The 18,790-nt window shown below is 37.8% G+C and overlaps 1 protein-coding gene across 6 annotated transcripts in view; it reads left to right on the forward strand.

The window, feature by feature from the left end:
* CDIN1 (CDAN1 interacting nuclease 1) overlaps window positions 1-18,790 on the forward strand; it is a 135,308-nt gene that overhangs the window by 106,513 nt on the left and 10,005 nt on the right. The window contains exon 11 of one of the 6 annotated variants that reach the window (XM_048305919.1): window positions 3,760-3,790. The exons of the other annotated variants lie outside the window; for them this stretch is intronic. Coding sequence (XP_048161876.1) covers window positions 3,760-3,784 — 25 coding nt within the window. The 3' untranslated portion in view covers window positions 3,785-3,790. Of the gene's footprint in view, window positions 1-3,759; window positions 3,791-18,790 lie in introns of those variants that run through there. 6 annotated transcript variants of the gene reach the window in all.

Raw genomic sequence — 18,790 nt, forward strand, 5'->3', positions numbered from 1 at the left:
CACATTTATTCATGTATATGTAAGCATATCTATAATTGTGCCCAGTTTTGTGTTACCACAGCAATATATAAATCATCAGTTTAGTGCTATTCTAACTTTATTCCCTGGGAATCTTTTCATATATAATTTATAAACAACTTTTAAGTTAAAAGACAGGATAGAGAACTGGAAAATAAGTATTGAGTTGAAGTTGTCTGTCTGAAAATGTTTCATTTGTTATGAAGCTTGCCTCCAATTTGGGAGTGTTGTGGGGTGGGCGGTTTAATGATTTGTCTATTTTCCGTGTTTTTAATTGGGGTTGTTTTAATATATGGATCTTTCACTTTTTGGAGTCTAAAAGTGTATAGCATTGTTCATGGGGATCAAACTTGATACTAATTTTTTGGTGTCTTTTAACATATCCTGTCAGCTGAGCCATTTAAGCTCAGCCATTAAAGCAGAACTCTCAGAAGATATATGCATGCTTGAGTGTATTAGCAAAGATAAGCAAGTACTAAAAATCTGAAAAGCTTCATCAGACTGTGGTGGAGATAAGTTAATTTCTGCCAAAACATTCCTTTTGGTTATTGGATATCAAAATGACCTGTTTCTTTGATTTCTTATAGTACTTTTCTTTCCTTTATTTAAAAATAATCTTTGTCACTCTAGAAAATTGGTTGAAGAATTTTTTTGTTGGCTGTTGGGAGCAGTTTTGGACAGAGAACAAAGTTTTCCTAAGTGTCAACATTTCTGCTATAAAAGTCAAAGTGAAATGTCTGCTTCAGTCCAGCTGAGAATATATCAATTATTTGGGTGAACTTGAAATGTTTTCTTTCCTGTAATTTTTAATAAAGCAACAACTGCAGTCCTGCAATGCTCTGTAGTGAATGTGGATAGCTGTTGTGGCTCTGGAGAATCATATCCCCTCCTCCACTCTTTTTAGTACTTCATTAGACTTGAAGGAGGCTAACCACATGCCAACATGTTAAAAGAAAGAGGAGGGGGATCAAGGGAAATACTATTTAATGCTGAAATATGTTTCAGCAAACTAAACTGAAAAATTTCTTCAAAAATTTCTTCATTTTGGTCAAAAATGATTACATTTTAATGTTGCTAAATCAAAACATATTTGAGTTCTTTTGTTGTGGTGACTTCTGCACTAAAACTCTTCATTTTGAGTCTGATGTCAAGTTGACTGTTGTGGGGTTAGTTTCCAGATTTTGCTCAGCCAAGTAGTGAGTGGTACAGCTCATTCTTCATTGCTTCTCTGGTGTCTGTACAGTTGGGAACAACAACTGCAAAAGTAACTCCCTGCCACCAAGCTGAGTTTGGAGAGCATTACAGCAGGGTTTTGTTAGAAGTACTCTTTACTAGACATCCACCTGAGATCAACGAGTCACTGATAACAGTAACTATAAAGAGGCAGGCATCTAATGTCATCCCTGACTTCTTAGTCAAAAAGACTAATAATCCTCAGATGTGATTAGCAACTGGTAATTGCAATTTTTTTGAACATTGAAAGCAACCTTTCTTCTATCAAATTTATGGAAGTACAAAGAAGCATTCATTACCTACTGTTAAATCTGATTCTGACAAGTCATGCATTGCAAATATAATTCTTGATCAACTATTATTTAGTAATTCTGTATAGTTTTGTTTGCATCTCATCCCATTTCTTGCATTGATGTCAAATTGTGGTATAAAAGACAAATGGAGTTGCTGATCAATGACTAAAATACATGCTGATATAATCAAAATGGCATAAAAACAGAGAATCCGTTAAGTATGGATCATAATGTATGCCAGAAATTAAAATAAACAACAGTGAAATGCTGTAGTGTCATGAGAGATTTCAGTACATCTGTTTACCTTCCATTCATGTAAAGGAATCATGAATGAGATTGAATTCTTCAAAACAGGAGGAAAAATCTGAAATATTAAACAATATATATTGTGAAAAGAGAACTTTTTGTTCATTAATGTTTTCTCTCCATTTTGAACTGTTGCAGTAATTTCCTTGTCATCATGCGGGCCACCTTGTTTTTCCGTATTGCATCATGTGAAGTGTCAGTTGACTGTCTTTGCCTTAATGGGCAGAGCATTATTTATGAGGTACATTTTCTTCAATTGTATTTGGAAGGTCCCTATCATACAGTCCAATGCCTGAAACTCCTGATTGAATGGTCAATATTTCTTCATTTGTGTTTAGTGAGGTAATCAAAACCATTTTGCCCCCCACATGTTGTGAAAAAACACCACAGAATGTAAACAGTTCTGTGTAATATATGTGTGTGTATTCACAACATCCTTAATGTTTCCTTACTATTTTTTTAAGATACCATCTATTTTAATGGTTTTATATTAAACCTACAAAGACAGAGTTATTGGCTTATCCTTAATACAGACAGTGAATTATATCTAGGCACAAAGTGGTAAGTAAAGATTTTCATTCTGATCTCTGAATTTCCTTGTAGCTGTGGGTTTGTCAGACCTTTAACAATAGCCTAATGCCAGGGGCCGGGAGGCTGTGGTTTAATATGGACTAATGCACATGGCAGGGCTTTTATGTTAGTATTATTTCTTTCAATGTGTTGTAGTGAAATTGTATTTTAAAACCAGGCAAACTATTGATGCTTTTATTGAAATGAGTAATTAATTAAAGAAATATTTTAGTCTGTTGACATTTCATCATCAAGTAACAGTAAACATAATACACATTTCCCATAAGACCATTCTTGAGAGCCACATATTTACCCCTCATTTATTCTAAAGGTAGGATTGGTGAATGAGAAGCTGGACATGACCCCGCCATGGGCACTCCCAGCCCAGAGAGCCAAGTGTGTCCTGGGCTGCACCCAGAGCAGCGTGGGCAGCAGGGAGAGGGAGGGGATTCTGCCCCTCTGCTCTGCTCTGGTGAGACCCCACCTGCAGTGCTGCATCCAGCTCTGGGGTCCCAGCACAGGAAGGACATGGACCTGCTGGAGTGAGTCCAGAGGAAGGCCTTGAAGATGATCAGAGGGTTGGAGCACCTCTCCTGTGAGAAAAGGCTGAGAGAACTGGGATTGTTCAGCCTGGAAAAGAGAAGGCTTCAGGGTGATCTAATTGTGGCCTTCCAGTACCTGAAGGGAGCCTACAAGAAAGATGGACAGAGGCTTTTTACAAGAGCATGAAATTACAGGACAAGAGGGAATGTCTTCAAACTGAGAGTAGGTTTACATTAGGTATTAAAGATTTGTTTGCATGAGGGTGGTGAGGCACTGGAACAGGTTGCCCAGTGAAGTTGTGGATGCCCCATCCATGGAACTGTTCAAGGCCAGGCTGAATGGGGCTCTGAGCAACCTGGTCTAGTGGAAGGTGTCCCTGCCCATGGCAGGGGGATTTCCAATTCAATGACCTTTGAGGTCCCTTCCAACCTAGACCATTGTATGATTCCATGATTATAATAACTACTCTATGGGCGAGACAATAAAAAGATATGTTTAAAGATGACCTTGTTAAAATAGAGTAAAAAGTCAGAAATATCCCAAAACAAGTTTGGTCTCTACTTCAAAGTACTGTTATTAAAACTGGCATTTAATTTTCCAATTCATCAATTGTTTTTATTTTAGTAGTGAAAAAACTGTAAACTATCAAGCATGCCTTCCTGACAATCTCTTAAAATTACTTGTTAGAATCTAGTGAATAGATTCTAACAGAAGTGGTAAAAATATGTAAAATATAAAACTACATAGATCATTTAACTGTAAGTTAGTCCAACATGAGAATTACTGATTTTTTCAGATTCATCTGGAAATCCTGGAATTGACAAAAGGTAAAGGATTTTTAAAGCCACTTTAATGTTAAAAATATTTATTGTAAATTAAGAGCTTCATATTTCAACTCACCTTTCTGATAGTACACTAAAATTGTTGAGTTTGCTTCTCTTGTTTTTTGGGAAAATCTTTAAAATACATACTATTTCACTAAGCTCTGGATACAAAATCAGGAAAGGTGGTTGCTTGCTCCTTACATAACTTATCTTAGATCATTGGTATTTCTGAAACTGCGTGAAAATATAAGTGCCATCATTTAGGATCTATTTATCATCAGCCTTTGTTGCAAGTTTGTTGGCAGTGCCGATTAGTGCTGAGTGAGGATAATGGTTTAACTCTGCTTTTCTAACATAGTGCATTTGGGACTTTTATTTCAATTATTGTCCAGTTGTTTCACACCACACTTTTAGTTCACATATCTTTTGTCTTTACAAAGAGAAAATCTACAGTGAGAGTATGTCACTCTCATCTCTCATGCCTCTTTTTGTTAACTATCCCAGAAGCAGTGTAATGAAAAGGATTCTTTCTAGGAGCAGTGTATGAAAGTAGTTAGAGATGCATCTTTCTTCACACTTTGAATCTGATATCTGACACTTTATAGCTCATCCTTGCAATAAATATTTTTGTTCTGTGACTGGACAGGTAAAACAAAGGAATTGAGTGTACACTTGTTCTAGAATAGTTGTTCTCTTTTTTCTCATTCAGTTGGTAGGTGACTGTAAAGAAAATTACCAATGTATGTGTCTCTGTAATTCAGTTTTAGACGTGCTGAAGCATAAATTCACTCACTATACAAACACAAAGTTAAGAACTGTAATAAAATGTGTGCATAAAATGGTTTTTTTGCTGTCACATTTGATTCAGTTGCTATTGCTTTGTTCAGTTTTACTGTTAAATTTAGCTCAATTTGTAAGCAGAAAATGTTCAGCCCTACTCAGCTATTTTTACTGCAGGCAAGCTTGTTGGGGATGGCAGGGATTGCGTTATTCTCCACCTGTCACACTTTGCCATGAAGTTGGTTTACGGGCACAACCTCTCCATTGAGAATTTTGTACCTTCACTTACTACTGGATTTGCTGTGCACTTTATGAGCTGCAGTATCCACAATGAGTCCACTTCTCCAGGTGGAACCGGGGTGATGAGATGGTCACCTGGTCCCAGGAACCTTTTATGAGCTATGTACTTTACAACCGGGGCCTTAAGAAGAACTCATAAGTTAAATTTAAAAAAAAAAGGGGAGTGGGGTATATGAAGTGTGTGATTGGCATGGGTATTGCTTAAAGATAATATTGGGTTTTCTCCCTGAAAACTAAGACAAGGAACTGGTGATGAAGCTATTACATATTTCAGAGGTTTCGTGGTTATTTCATTTCTTTCAACATACCTTTGATTGTTCTATTTGCTTTAGGCTGGAGGATTAGGCAGGAGTAATCTGGATAACACCAAACCAGAAGAGCTTGAGGTAGTGGTATGTGTAGCAAAAACAAAAAGTGAAATTAGAAAAGTTGAATATACTTCTTCGATTAGAAAAGTTTGCCTGTCTTTATGTATTTAAAGTGTACCTACAAGTGTAGAGAACCTTTGCAATTTCCAGATGTTAACATTGATAAAAATCAGACAAGCCATTATTATTTATGAAAAGTAAATGATTAAGCTATGTCTGTGGGCAACTAAGCATGGTTCAAATTCATATTGTTCATTTTAAAAGGAGATTTCTTTTAATATTACGTTTTTTAAACTCTTTCTTTTTCTGCATTCTGGATGACTTTCTGGTATCTCATTTTATAAATATATATCATATTATACAGATGTTTGTCTTTTTTCCTCAGGTAGAGAAAAGACATTTGAGTCTGTTTGATTTTGTTAGCAGTGATATCATTCCAGATTGCTTGAGAGAGCATTTTGTATTACTAGTTTTATGTACTGCATTCAGAAATGTCTATGGTTTTGTCACTGTGTCTAATCCCCAGCTATGATAAACACCGTATCTTATAACTTGTTTGTTAAACATACCAAGTGTAATTTTTAAATAATTTATAGTATTTTGGTCCCACTGCTCTCACTGGAAGTTTTTTCTAGACCCAGTGCATTAGTCTTCCTGATGTGTTGGTAGAGGACAGTACCCTGTCCTCAGCCTTTACTCTCCTAGGCTGGAAAGACCAAACTTATTTAATCTTTCCTATGAACAACTGTTCTTTTTCCCAGATAGTGCAGTAGCCTTGCACCATATCTGGCTATTTATTATATGTCTTTCTGGAATGACCTGTCAACGGTTTCTACATAAGGACTAAGCAAGTCTTCAAGAACATACTGAATATCTCTCTCCCAGCATTTCATATGATTATTTTGCCCTTTCTATAGCTGCTGCATTGCTTTGTGTCCATTTTCTGATCAGCTGTTACATGGATTGATTCCTTCTTCCTCTGGGGAAGCAAAGGGAAATATAATTTCTTTATTGCAGGCTTTATATTTGTGTAGGTTTGAACCCAACTGTAGCAATATTTTGAGCATGTTCTTGTTAAATTCAGATCACATACAAAAGTCAGATTAGTTACCTGCAATAAAAAAAAGTGGGTAATTTAAACAATTAGTAAAAGATGTTTGGTTTAGTTTCTGAATCTTTGCTATTTAAGACAGCAAATGTTGTTAGATTGGTCATGGCTTCCACACAGTGATATCAAAAATTTAAAACTTTTCTGTTACTGTCACCACATCTGTTCTTCTACTAGAATTTTTTATTAATTTAGATTTATTTTTTTTATTAGACCTGGGGAAGAATAACCCTGTGTACCAGTACAGGCTGGGGGCTGATCTGCTGGAAAGCAGCTCTCCAGAGAAGGACCTGGGGGTCCTGGGGACAACAAGCTGTCCATGATCCTTGTGGCCAAGAAGGCCAGTGGGATCCTGGGATGCCTTAGGAAGAGCATGGCCAGCAAGTCGAGGGAGGTGATCCTGCCCCTGTACCCAGCCCTAGTAAGGCCACATCTGGAGTGCTGTGTCCAATTCTGGGCTCCTCAGGACAAGAGAGACAGGGAGCTCCTGGAGCAGGTCTAGTGGAGAGCAGCAAAGATAATTTAGGGACTGGAGCATCTCTCTTACAAGGAAAGGCTGAGGGAGCTGGGCCTGTTCAGTCTCGAGAAGAGGTTGACTGAGATGGGACCTCATCAGTGTCTATCAGTATCTAAAGGGAGGGTGTCAGGAGGATGGATCCAGGCCCTTCTTGGTGGTACCAAGCAACAGGACAAGAGACAATGGGCAGAAACTGGTGCACAGAAAGTTCCACCTGAACATGAGGAAGAACTTCTTTACTGTGTGAGTGACCAAGCATTGGAACAGATTGTCCAGAGAGGTTGTGGAGTCACCCTCCCTGGAGATACTCAAGAACTGCCTGAACATAAACCTGTGCCATGTGCTCTAGGAAGACCCTGCTTGAGCAGGGAGGTTGGGCCAGATGTCCAGTGGCTGGACCAATGTGGTCCCTGACCTAATCTGTAATTCTGTGATTTTTTTTTTAATTATGTATTTACACAATAGCAATCTAAATATAGTATCTGGTTTGGGTTTATTTTGTTTTTTAAAAAGTGGACTGCAGTCTGGGTTCCTCTAACATAAGTCTTGCAATTCCTGCAATATATAAGTAAGGTATTCTGCAGTTGCAGAATTGTCCTTTAATGCCCATGGAGAAAAAGATCTATCAGGTTTTATTCATAGTTTTTTATAGTTGTAGGACAGACTGTGCAAAGTAAACCAGAGTGAAAGCGTTCAGATTATTTTACCCACAGTCATGACATGTTACTGCCTATATTACCTCACAGCATGTCACAAGACATCATTACATGCTACTGAGTTTTATTTCATTTATTCCAGAATCTCATCAAGGCACTTCAGTATAAGTATGTCAAAAATTTAAAAATCACTCAGTACCATAAAGCTCTTTAAAGTCAGATTTCCATAAATTTGCACAGTACTAAATATTGGCAATGTTAAGCAAATGAGAGCAAATAAGTACATTAAAGTGGAAACATTACTTAAGCAAAGAGAAGCTGTTCTATACCAGTTCTATCATTTTCTCTGTGGTCTGACTTGATTTTTTTTTTTTAATTAAAGAATGGTTCAAAAGTGCCTGTAGGTAATCAAGAAATTATAAATTAATTTTTAATTCTTATTTTTGCTGGTTCAGCTGGAATTATAGTTCTCCTAATCTCCTGAATTTACCGTTTTCCTGCTGTTGCCATAGCGAAATCAGGTAGAACAGGAAAAGCTTTACTTCTTCTTCTCTTTGAACTTAACTAAAAATAATGCTTTATCTATTGGTATGGCTTTAGAAATAGCTTTTAAAAATGTTAATGTGGATTTAGCAGCTGTGGAAACAGAGATATTCTGATCTCAAACTGGAAGTCCTATTTGCCCTCAGCAAAAATGCAATACTTCTGCTAGTTTTCCTTTGGCAGTTCATCCTAGTGCTTTAGGTCTAGGGAGGCTTGGGGGGAAAAAAATGCAAACCTGCATCAATTTATACATCTTGAAGTCAGGTAGTTCTGAGTGGGGAAGGACTTTAGGGCAGCCTGTGACTGGGCAGCCTGTTTCTGTAACCAAGGCAGAATATACCACACTATTTCAAGAGATAATCAGTTTGTATCACTACAGCCTGATGGAAATAACTTTGTCACTGGGTAATTCTGTATAACAAAGACTTGGTACTGAAAAGCTCCAATTACCATTTAGGATTCATCTCATTTTTCAGGAAGGTGATGCCAGACTTACTGGGTATATTTGTATTTGTGTGTAGTAATATCTGAGGTATACTAGTCTGCTGTGCACATAGCTACAAACTACAAAGTTACCTCCAGTGCAGAAATACTGAATTATAATAAATGTGATACCTCAAAGGTACAGAAAGACATTTTGAAATCTTTGGAAAAAGTCAGTAGTTGGTATGGAGAGACCCTGGAAGTTGAAGTAGTTGAAATTGCATAAATGTTCACTGACTGTTTAATGAGGTGCAGTTGTTCTCTCTTCCCTCTTACTTATTGACTCTATTTTCCCTCTTTTTTTGAGTGTTTTTCGGGTTTGGTTGGGGGTTTTTTATGCCTTCCAGCTAATGATGGTCTAGTTTGAACAGACAGGAAGACCCCCACCTCTTTTGCAAGAGTGCTATAAACTGAGGGGACTGACAAGAATTTTTTACTGTCTATACTGGTCTTCCATTACTCAGTTCAAGTTGAAGGTGTCTTCAACATACTCATTAATCTGTACTAAGGTCAGAGCAGATGGAAACCTTATGTCAGCACCTCTCCTTAAGCTGCATTATGGCTGTTCCTGACAAGTGGATTTCTGTGAGAGACAGCTTTCTTGAGAGGTTCCTGTGGAATTCAGGAACCATTTTTAACGACAATCCTTCCTTACTTTTTGAATGCATGGTGTGCTTTGATATTGCAATCACAAATACAGGGAGAAGATTGGAAAATAAGCACTTTAAGAAACAAGATATTTGCAATTTTTGGCTAACAAGGGAGAGGGAAAGACAGCTGGTCAGAACAGATAGTAATCTTATCACTTAATTTACTTACTCTGAGCTTTTATGCAGCGTAAGAACAAAAAAAAAAAAAGTGGCCATGCTCAGGTGGAAGTTAGCCAGGTCTCAGAAGAGTTGGTAAAACTCATTGTTCATGACATTTCAAGCTGCTTGCTGAAGCTTAATTTCTCTTTGAAGGGAAAAGTGGTGTTTATTTTTCTTCTTGTTGTTACTTTTATTTTCTATTAGTTTTGCTTTTGTCTTAAAGGGAACAGAAATTGAACAGGACTAGCAGCTCAATAGGTCACACTTTTCCTGGTTTGTTTGAAATGAGACTGCTAGTACTGTCTTTGATGCCCTTAGAAGTCTGCCAACCAAAAACATTCATTTATCTAGCAATCTAGCAATTGCATGGCAAAGAACAAAAAAAAGAAAGTAGAGGGAGGGAGGGAGGGAGGGAGGATGGAAGGAAGGAAGGACAAGAATATGTAGTCCAGCTGTCTTACACTGTTTTCAACATGTAATTGTATGAAGGAAAATGTTAGTATTATGCAATTTTATTGTCTTGCAGACTTCTGCCTCAGTTCTCATCAGGCATGGATTGTAATATGTCACTGGCTAACTCAACTAATCTGCCGTTGCTTTTAAAAGTTCACAAATGATAGTATTTTCCTCTGATTCTTCCTCTCCCTCCTTATGGGCTCACTTACATTGCCATGTACATTTTTATGTCTTCCTTTTGGACAGAATTCTGCACATTGGTGGTCAGCCCAGAAAAGTTTGGTGCATAGTAAGCAAAGAAAGCTGAAACGCAACTGGGTTTAGTGTTGGTATATACTGAGAAGGAACAAATAACTTGTAAATAAATCTAAATAGCATGAACTTTTCAGAAGGTGCATGCAGTAGAGCTCTGTGTGTAGCTGTATAAATAGTTAAGGAGAGAGAAGGCAGAAAGGGGAAGTAGATTCCTTTGCTCATCCCCAGTTATGCACTTACTTCACCTAATAATGAATGTAACACTTAACTACAGATATTTGTGGTCTCCTAGAGTCTCTGGAACGGTCTCCAACTTTCACCATGTGAAAATATTTCCTCTGGGAGACCGGACATTTTGCAGGTGATACATAGGACTTGTGTATCTCAGGATGCACTCCTTTCTGAATAACAACTAAATCCCAAATTATTTTCAAATATGAAGTGGGGCAGGACCAGTTTGAGTTGAACAGACACTGGGTATATGAATCAACTGAGAGACAAGCTGACGAGCTTCAGGCATTAAAAATAAGTGTGTGCCAGGCACAATTAAAGTTTGCCAGCAGATTGCAAAGGTAGTGGGAATATTCAAGGTCAGAAGGGGTGTTTGCCTTCCTTCTGGATGGGCATCAGGTGCCACAGTAATGGGCAGCAGACATACCACTTCCTTTTTCATCTGTTCCCTGCTTAATACAGATAGGTGACTTACGTTTTGAGAGACAGTAAATTTAAGTACAGCATCACACATAAAATGCTTCTGCCTGTCAATTATGGGCAATAGTGTGTTTGGTAGTTAACTGCTAAGCAGCATTGTGTGGAGATACTCAGTATGATTTACTGTGCGGTCTTCTAATTCTCTGATCTGGGAAGTTGGAAGCACAGATGAGCTGTCCTCCATTTGTTAATTCATCTGTTACATTGTTTGTTTTATTGCATATTTGTGTATAAGGATTTGAAGATACAGAATTGTCTAATAATTCATTCAAAATGTCTTGAGATAGCTTTAATGCTGGCTCCAAGATTTATGCTCAGCAAATACTAAATATGCAGGTATATAGCACCTTTATTTATCAACATTCCTGCTATCAAAATTTCCTGATTAGTTTGGTTCTTTTTTACAACAATTACTAAACAAAAATCTAATGTTGTAAGAGCAGTTCTGCCTCCTTGGTTAAATGCACTTTTGGCATATCCTGTCATTCTGGTGAGCACTGACACCAGATAAACAGCTGCACAGAAAGAAAGGATTGCTGCAAACTGTGAGACACTCACAGATTATTCAGATATCATCTTGCACGGGCCTTAGGATAGCCTGTTACTTCCAGCCCTAAAAATAAACAACTATTAATCACCTAGTGGCAACTTGAGTTGACCAGCACTTGTGGCTGCCTGGACTTCAATCTAACAGTACTCAAAAGCTTTTCTCATGTTTTCTGTCACCCAGGATAAGAGGTAGTTTGCAGCCAAGCATTCCTTTGGGAAGGCTGCTGTGAGTTTAACAGAATGTTTGAAATAACCTTAGTAACTCCTCTCAACACTGATCCACAGCTTCAAAGGTGCAGAATCAAACAATAGTGGCCTTGCATCGACAGTCTCTGGAGAGCGAACTAATGGCATAAGGTTTTCTAAGAGAAACTGAGTAACAAGCTCAAGAAGCAACATTCCTTGCCTGGATTTAATCAGAAAGCGGTGCTTTCAGTAACAGTGTATGGAATAGTTCTGCAGTGCCAGCAACCATCTCTGTTCCTTGTTTATTCGAAGAATACCACCATTCTTGCAATGTCTTAACTGGTAAATACAAGTAGCACAATTTAAAATAGAAGCAGCACTGCTTTAGTAAACTAGTCCTCAAATTGCATGTTGTAGGATTGGAAGGGCGTTGCTGTTTTTGAACAGGAACACGTGAATGGACTTGCAAAATAGTGGACACTATAACAATGTGCTAACCCTGAATTATGAAAGACAAATACACTGATGCCACACCTAATATAGAATAGAATATTAGACTTTCTCCGCCAGAATGGAAATTTTGAAGCTTCTGAAAAGGAAGATGAAGAAATTTTTTCTTGTATTGTGCCTTTTGGATTTTAGGGTTTTTTGGTTGAGCTTTTGTTTAGTTATGTCCCTCATACAGGGTGCCTGAGGTCATTTTGCCCTGTATTGAAATGGTTAACTGATGTAGAATCCTTGTATTTCCCAGAATACTGCATTTATCTCCAAACTATCAAATAATGTACCTGGAACACTATTATCTCTTTTAGCCAGATACTGGAACTATCTTCCTATGCAGCCAAAATGCATTGTTTTCCAAGGTGCATACCCAGGTGATCCCCACTAGAGCCAGAAGAAGCCACCAATGTGCACTCGCAGCCCAGAAGGCCAAGTACCTTGTGGGCTGCATTCAAGGGTGGTGAGGCAGTGTAACAGGCTGCCAAGAGAGATTGTGGATGCCCCATCCTTGAGAGTGTTCAAGGTCAGTTTGGATGGGGTCCTGAGCAACCTGATCTCAGTGGGTGGCACCCCTGCCTACAGCAGGGGGCTTAGAACCAGGTGATCTTTAAGGTCCCTTCCAACCCAAACCATTCTATGATTCTGTGAAAAAAAACTGTGGCCATTATTTCCATGAAACAGTTCAGCAGGATAAGGGTTAAAAATCTCTTTTCTAAAATGTTGATGTGAGTATCATGTTAATTTTCAGTACATCAGCCCAATCCTGCAGTGCAGGCACAGGGTCACCTTGTAGTGTGTCTTTAGAGCACAAAACCTTACTATCTGATGTACAAAGAAAGCATCTACCTGATTTTTGAACATGCTGAGACTGAAAGAAAAAAATGTTGTACCTTAAGTGCACACAACCACTTGAGAGTTGAGCATCTGGAATACTGCTTAATAAACAACAACAACAAAGTTATATTTTAGTAGATTTTAGGACATAAACCAACAGAAATTGAGAAATTAAAAGTTCACTCAAGGCTTTCTCGTCTTAATGACAAGCTGCCTTGAAGCCAGTATGTGTTTTCTTTCTCACTCACTGCATCAGTCTTCACTTAGAAAGCCTTGATCCTTGTAAATCACTGTAACCTTAATGTTATTTAATCATAGTTTTTAAAAGTTAATTTCCATGAGAACTGTATTTTTTTAAAAAAGCCTAACTTGTCATTGAGGATTATAGAAATCCTTTATTTGCCTGGAGAACAGTACTCAGATCTGAATGAATAAGTGTAAGTGAAGAATGTGTTTCGACAGTTTGTTTATTAAAAATGTATTATGCAGCTAAAAGTTATATTGTATTTATAATATTTTAATGACAGTGACTTGCACAGTTTCTGCTGCAATCTACTAATATGCATTTAAAACTGTGCTATGGAAAATTCTAAAGTATTTTAAATGCTCCCTTATGTCCACATAAATATCACTTGATTTCTTTTTATTTCTCAAAATGCCAAAAGCAATTAAATCATATTATAAGCTTGATGAAATACTGCTGTTTGATTGAAGCTTTAACAGTCTCATTGCAGAGTTAAAAAGACAACTAGTGTAAAAAAAAGCTCATTAAGATGTAATCACGTCTGAGTGAGGTGTAACCGTAGAGACAGAGGCCTGATATTAGTTTCCATCCACCTTTTTTTTCACCTGACAACTCTAAATTCCATATCAACTGCATATAATACCAGTTTCTGGCATTCATGGAAATGCCTACCTTTCTCAGCCCAAAGAAATTCCCACTTTTGAGTCAAAACCTTGGAAATGGGAGTCTCAAAAAATATAAGTAGACTTTGATTTTTCCTTGTCTTCAGTAAAAATAAGACTTCCTCCAACTGCTGTGGTAACATCAAAGCTTAAAGCAGATTAGGTTTTACTTGCTTAATTTTACCTTAAGCAGCATGAACTGGGTGCCTGCATCCTTGAGACATATTATGCTGCTAGTGTCTGTGTGTGAGGCATGATGTAGGTAGTACTTGTTCATGCCATGGACAAGTTTCCTATTATCTTTAAAAGTGGTCAGAACTTGTTAAACTTTCTTGAGCCACATTTGCAAGGAAATTCATTTATTTTTTTGCAGTTGCTACGGTAGGAAGTCAGTGTTAAGTGGCTTAAGGGAGTTTGGCACAAAAATATTGCAGCCTTATGGATTACAGGTTAAGGATCAGATTTTTAAAGCAAAAGTTATCATTCAGTTACTTGATTTTTCTAAATACTGGATTTTTTATTCCTTTCTTTCAACCGGATTTGGTGAAGTCAAAGTAATAAGGTGATGTGTGAGTGTCAGTGGATGACAAAATTGTGTGGAGGATTTGGAAACTGACAGGAATAATAAAACCCCACCGTTATCTTCAAATTGCATTCAGAGTTTTTAAAATGCACTGTCTTCATGCAAAAGTACCTTTATTTGATTTTTAAACTCTGTGTAAATGAATGGTAGGAAAAAATAACCTTGTTATAAACTTTTCTGAATTAGGGCTGCAGTAGCTGTTTAAGTGGAAAGTTTCATGCTAATCGAAGTACATTTCTGAGCAGTGGCTCTTAAATGTTTGCCAAGATATATAATGCTGTGTCATCAGCAATAGTAAACTAGTCTAGACATAAGGAAGTTGGCTGACTGATGCCAACTGACCTTATTCGAAAATGTGGTCTTGTAGTTGTTGCCTACTAGCCTAGCTCTGCCAATTTCTAAATTTCTTCCGCTGACACAAATAAGACTTCTACAAGTACACTAAAATAAAGCTGAGTGTCCATAAACAGTAAAAATCCAGTAAAAGTTTTATGTGTTATTATAGGGGGGGTTAATTGTTTTATCTTCAAGGTTTATTAGTACTACAAGTAAAACCCGTTTACTCACAACTGTGATTCTGATGACTGATGTTAAATTTTCTTAGAAGGTAATAATTTATTTGTGAACTTTTGTAATTCCCCTTTCCCAGAAAATAAGTAGTGATGTACAAATGGTAATGCTCTGGTTTCATGCTAATGCTTCATATTTAAAAAGAAAAACAAGGAGACAAAGCCAGCTTTTTAGCTGGCATTCAAAAGTGAGGGACCAGAATGCAGTCCTTAAAAGACACATTCAGGTGTGACCTTCATAATTAAAATCACCAACTTTCATAAGATGAATACTTGGCTGAATCCATTTGATAAAATATTTGTTTAAATGCATGCATGTTAGAAATAATAATTCATATGCCAGCATTTTATTATGAGGGTCTTTTGGAATTCAAATTATTTACATTATGCTGAGATGCATATAGCATATCTATAACAAATAGACTAAGAATAAATGAAGCTTAAGTTTTATTTAGATAAAAACAATTCCAAATTGTTTTACATTTCTGTTCAGTATCAAGCAGTGTGTTGAAAATGCATTTTTTCATATAACCACATGCAAGGCTTTTTGATGGTGAAAAAATCACCTCACAACAGCCACATGTCTAGGCAAATCCTTAGAAGCTGGTATGGACCTCACACAGACATTCCAGAGGAAAAGACATTACTAGAAAGTAGTTTCTCTTGAAGTGAAGTAGTATATGTGTGAGCCTACTAGACCACTTCGATAAATAAATAAAAGTCTTTTTTTTGTTCTAGCACAAAACTGGTTCAACTGGAGGGCAAGTTAAACTCAGATGCATATTTTACTTAGTTGTTTTCATTCCTTTTTTTTTTTAAGTGATCCCTTAGTTTGTTGTTGTTGGGGTTTTTTTCTTAAGAGAGAACCATTTGGCTTTGGGTTAACTGAATTTTGCCTTCTGGCTTTACAGTATATCTCTGTGAAACTCCTTTCCAAGACAAAACTCAGTGTCCCACAATTATCAGTGTACTACTTTAGCTATGGGTTTCTTTCAAGATTTGTGTGATTAAACCAATACAAGAGTTCCTCTGAACAACCTGAAATTAGTGCAGACCTGACTTACTTGGAGCAAACAATATTGTCAGATGTTTTATGTAAAGAACTTGTTGAGACTGCAACTATATTTAACTATACTCAAACGGTATTTTTCTATCTCAAATGCTTCAGTTGATTCTTTGAAAGACACCATCTGCTGCCTTTAGTACGTAGACTAAATTTAGTCACCTGTATCAAGCCTAAATTAGGCCTAAAGTAATCCACGAGCTTTTGCTGCTCTCATCTTGCCATGCCTTGGGGTTGTGAGCCTGACTGCCTCCATTTTGGCACTTCTGGTACTCATACCCCAAGTGCAGCTGAGTTGGCTTTGGCTGCCTTCTAGTCACAACTTCTAATGTCAGTACTGGACAATGACTAAACCGGGATTTATATAATGGTAGCTACCTATTTATTGGTTGATTTTTAAGTAAACTGATGCAACCTGTGTGGACAATTTTCACTTGCTCTGTTTATTGTGTTCTGAAGGAAGCTTGCTTCTATATTTCCTGTTTATTCTATTTTTACTTCATGGAATTAACCGAAGCTTAGTTACTTGGATTTCTTTTCAGCTTTAGAAAGAAACCCCTCGTAAATTTCTAAAAGCAGAACTTTCACTGGAATAGCTGTAGCTACAGTTTTTTATAACCTTTGGACACGTTCCTTCACACCTAAGCTTTTCACACCTAAGAACTAAAGACAGGGGAGAAGAAATACAAGCATATTTTCAGGGATTTATACAATTTTTCTCCAAAAGAAGAAAATCCATAGGAGTCCAATAGTTTGTTACATGCTCTGGTTGATTTTCAGTTTAGCTAAACTTTCTCCAGTGTGTCTTTCATATGAAATAAGATAACCTGTCCTGTCTTGTATCTATATAGTTTTAGAACCAATTGGTACATTCAAAGTTTTTCTATGCTCCTCCGAGCTACTGAATGCATCCCCTTCCCATAGCAATACCAAGTAAGCATTCTCTCAGTTCAGTTCATTCTCGTGTGTAAACCACGGTCAGTCACTAACTTGTTCAATGTTACAACTGATACAAGAAATCAATTTGTAGCTTTACTTTGTAATTCACAGCACTTACTTCCATTCCTCAGGGTGTCATATCTCCACTTGGGAAGGAGTCAAATTAAAAAGTATGGTTCTTACTTCCAGGTTACATTTCCCTACCTCATCCCCTTATACAAAAAGGTTAAATGTCTTTTCAAATTAAGGCAGCAGTAATTAACCAGTGGCATTGTTTGTGGTTTGCCAACTCTGGGCATTAATGAAAGAGAAATTAGCACTTAGCAGCAGGAGTTCCTGATAGTCAGTGGCAAATGCTTAATGGGCCAACAAGTTAATTTTGGTCTTAAGTACTGCACTTAAGTGTTCTTAAACAAAAGTATGACATGGGTTTTTATGTGATCATACGTTGGGGCCCTCCCCCCCCGCCGTGTAGCCCTGGCAGAGGGGCCCTGAGGGCACAGACACGGGGTTTCCCTGCCCTGCTCAGCCTCGTTCCCATTGGTTGGTTTGTGTTCCCTGCGCGGGCAGAAGGACCCTTGGTCCCGTGACTGGAACAGTTCCTGGGCAGAGCTCCGGCCATGCGGCTGGAGAAATAAACATCTCTGAAACAGCTAGCAAGAATCGGTCCATATATATTTCTTTTCCATGGGCCTTGTTGTCTGGTACATCGTGTTGCAGTGTCTGCACTGTAATAATCATACACATGAGCTTTGTGATATAGACCTATAATAGAACGAATGGCACAATAGAGTTGAAAAAATGCAACCTAGACAGCACAGGGCAAACAGTTTCGCTGTAACACCACAGTCAGAAGCAGGATTGATGGATGTTCTCATGCTAAAGATGTACTTGCTCCTGCCATTAACAGTCTGCGGATGTTCTTGTATATAATTTTATTATCAAATTTGGTATTTCTGAACATAATTTTCTAAGCACCTCAGAAATTGTGCTTGAGCTGAGGTGATTTGCTCATAAGACATAAATTAGCCTTTTGAGGTATCTTGAAATAGTAATTTTGTTTAAAATTACAGTTTCAAAAAATAACTAAACAAATTACTTAAGCACAGTGCCACATGCATTTTATGGTGGATGGGGGATTCAGACTGCCACACAGCAAAATGAGCCCTTCAAAACTTGGATGAGCAGCTGCTCATTAGCATCAGGATTTTACCTGGCACATGTGCTCGTAATGAGTAACTACTTGCATACATTTCATACCTTCTGCCTTGCACAAAATAGCCCATTAGAAATGTAAGGTCTGCTCCCTATCTTCTGGGCATTTTTGCTTTTAAAATAATTTTGGTTAGTATGTAAGTACATCCCCACCCAATTACCCATTTCTATATTTGCTTGATGTGGGAACAGATACGTAGTCTGTGAAGTGACAAAAGTAGGGGCCCCTCCTGGATCAGCAAACTGCTGTCTCACCAGAGGCTGTGAGCATCAGTCCTTAGCCTCACTTGCCTTGGCCTCTCACTCCTGCTTGGGTCTCCAGGCTTGCAGGTACAGTGAGGTTCCACGTGTTTTGGCCCCACAGGAGCTTAAGCAAAGGACAATGGAAAGAAGTCCATAGAAGCTGAAATAGTTGGCCAGCCAAACAAAACTTAGGAATTGGGTATAGGCAGCATTGTCTTTCATATTAGCCACTTTTTAGTCTGTGCTGTATTTATTGCCAAATGTGTTAGGATGTGTTGCCTGGTACAACCAGATTTGTCAGAGTTTTAACCTTTCAGCTTTCGAATATCAGCTTTCAGTTGCAAAAAGCATATTTGCCAGTGTGGCCTCAGCTATGCTGAGGGGTAATTTACTCTGCCACTGAACTGTGGCCACTGGGAGGTTGAAGAG

This window comes from Corvus hawaiiensis, chromosome 6, assembly GCF_020740725.1.
Source record: "Corvus hawaiiensis isolate bCorHaw1 chromosome 6, bCorHaw1.pri.cur, whole genome shotgun sequence".
NCBI classification, from domain to species: Eukaryota; Metazoa; Chordata; class Aves; order Passeriformes; family Corvidae; genus Corvus; species Corvus hawaiiensis.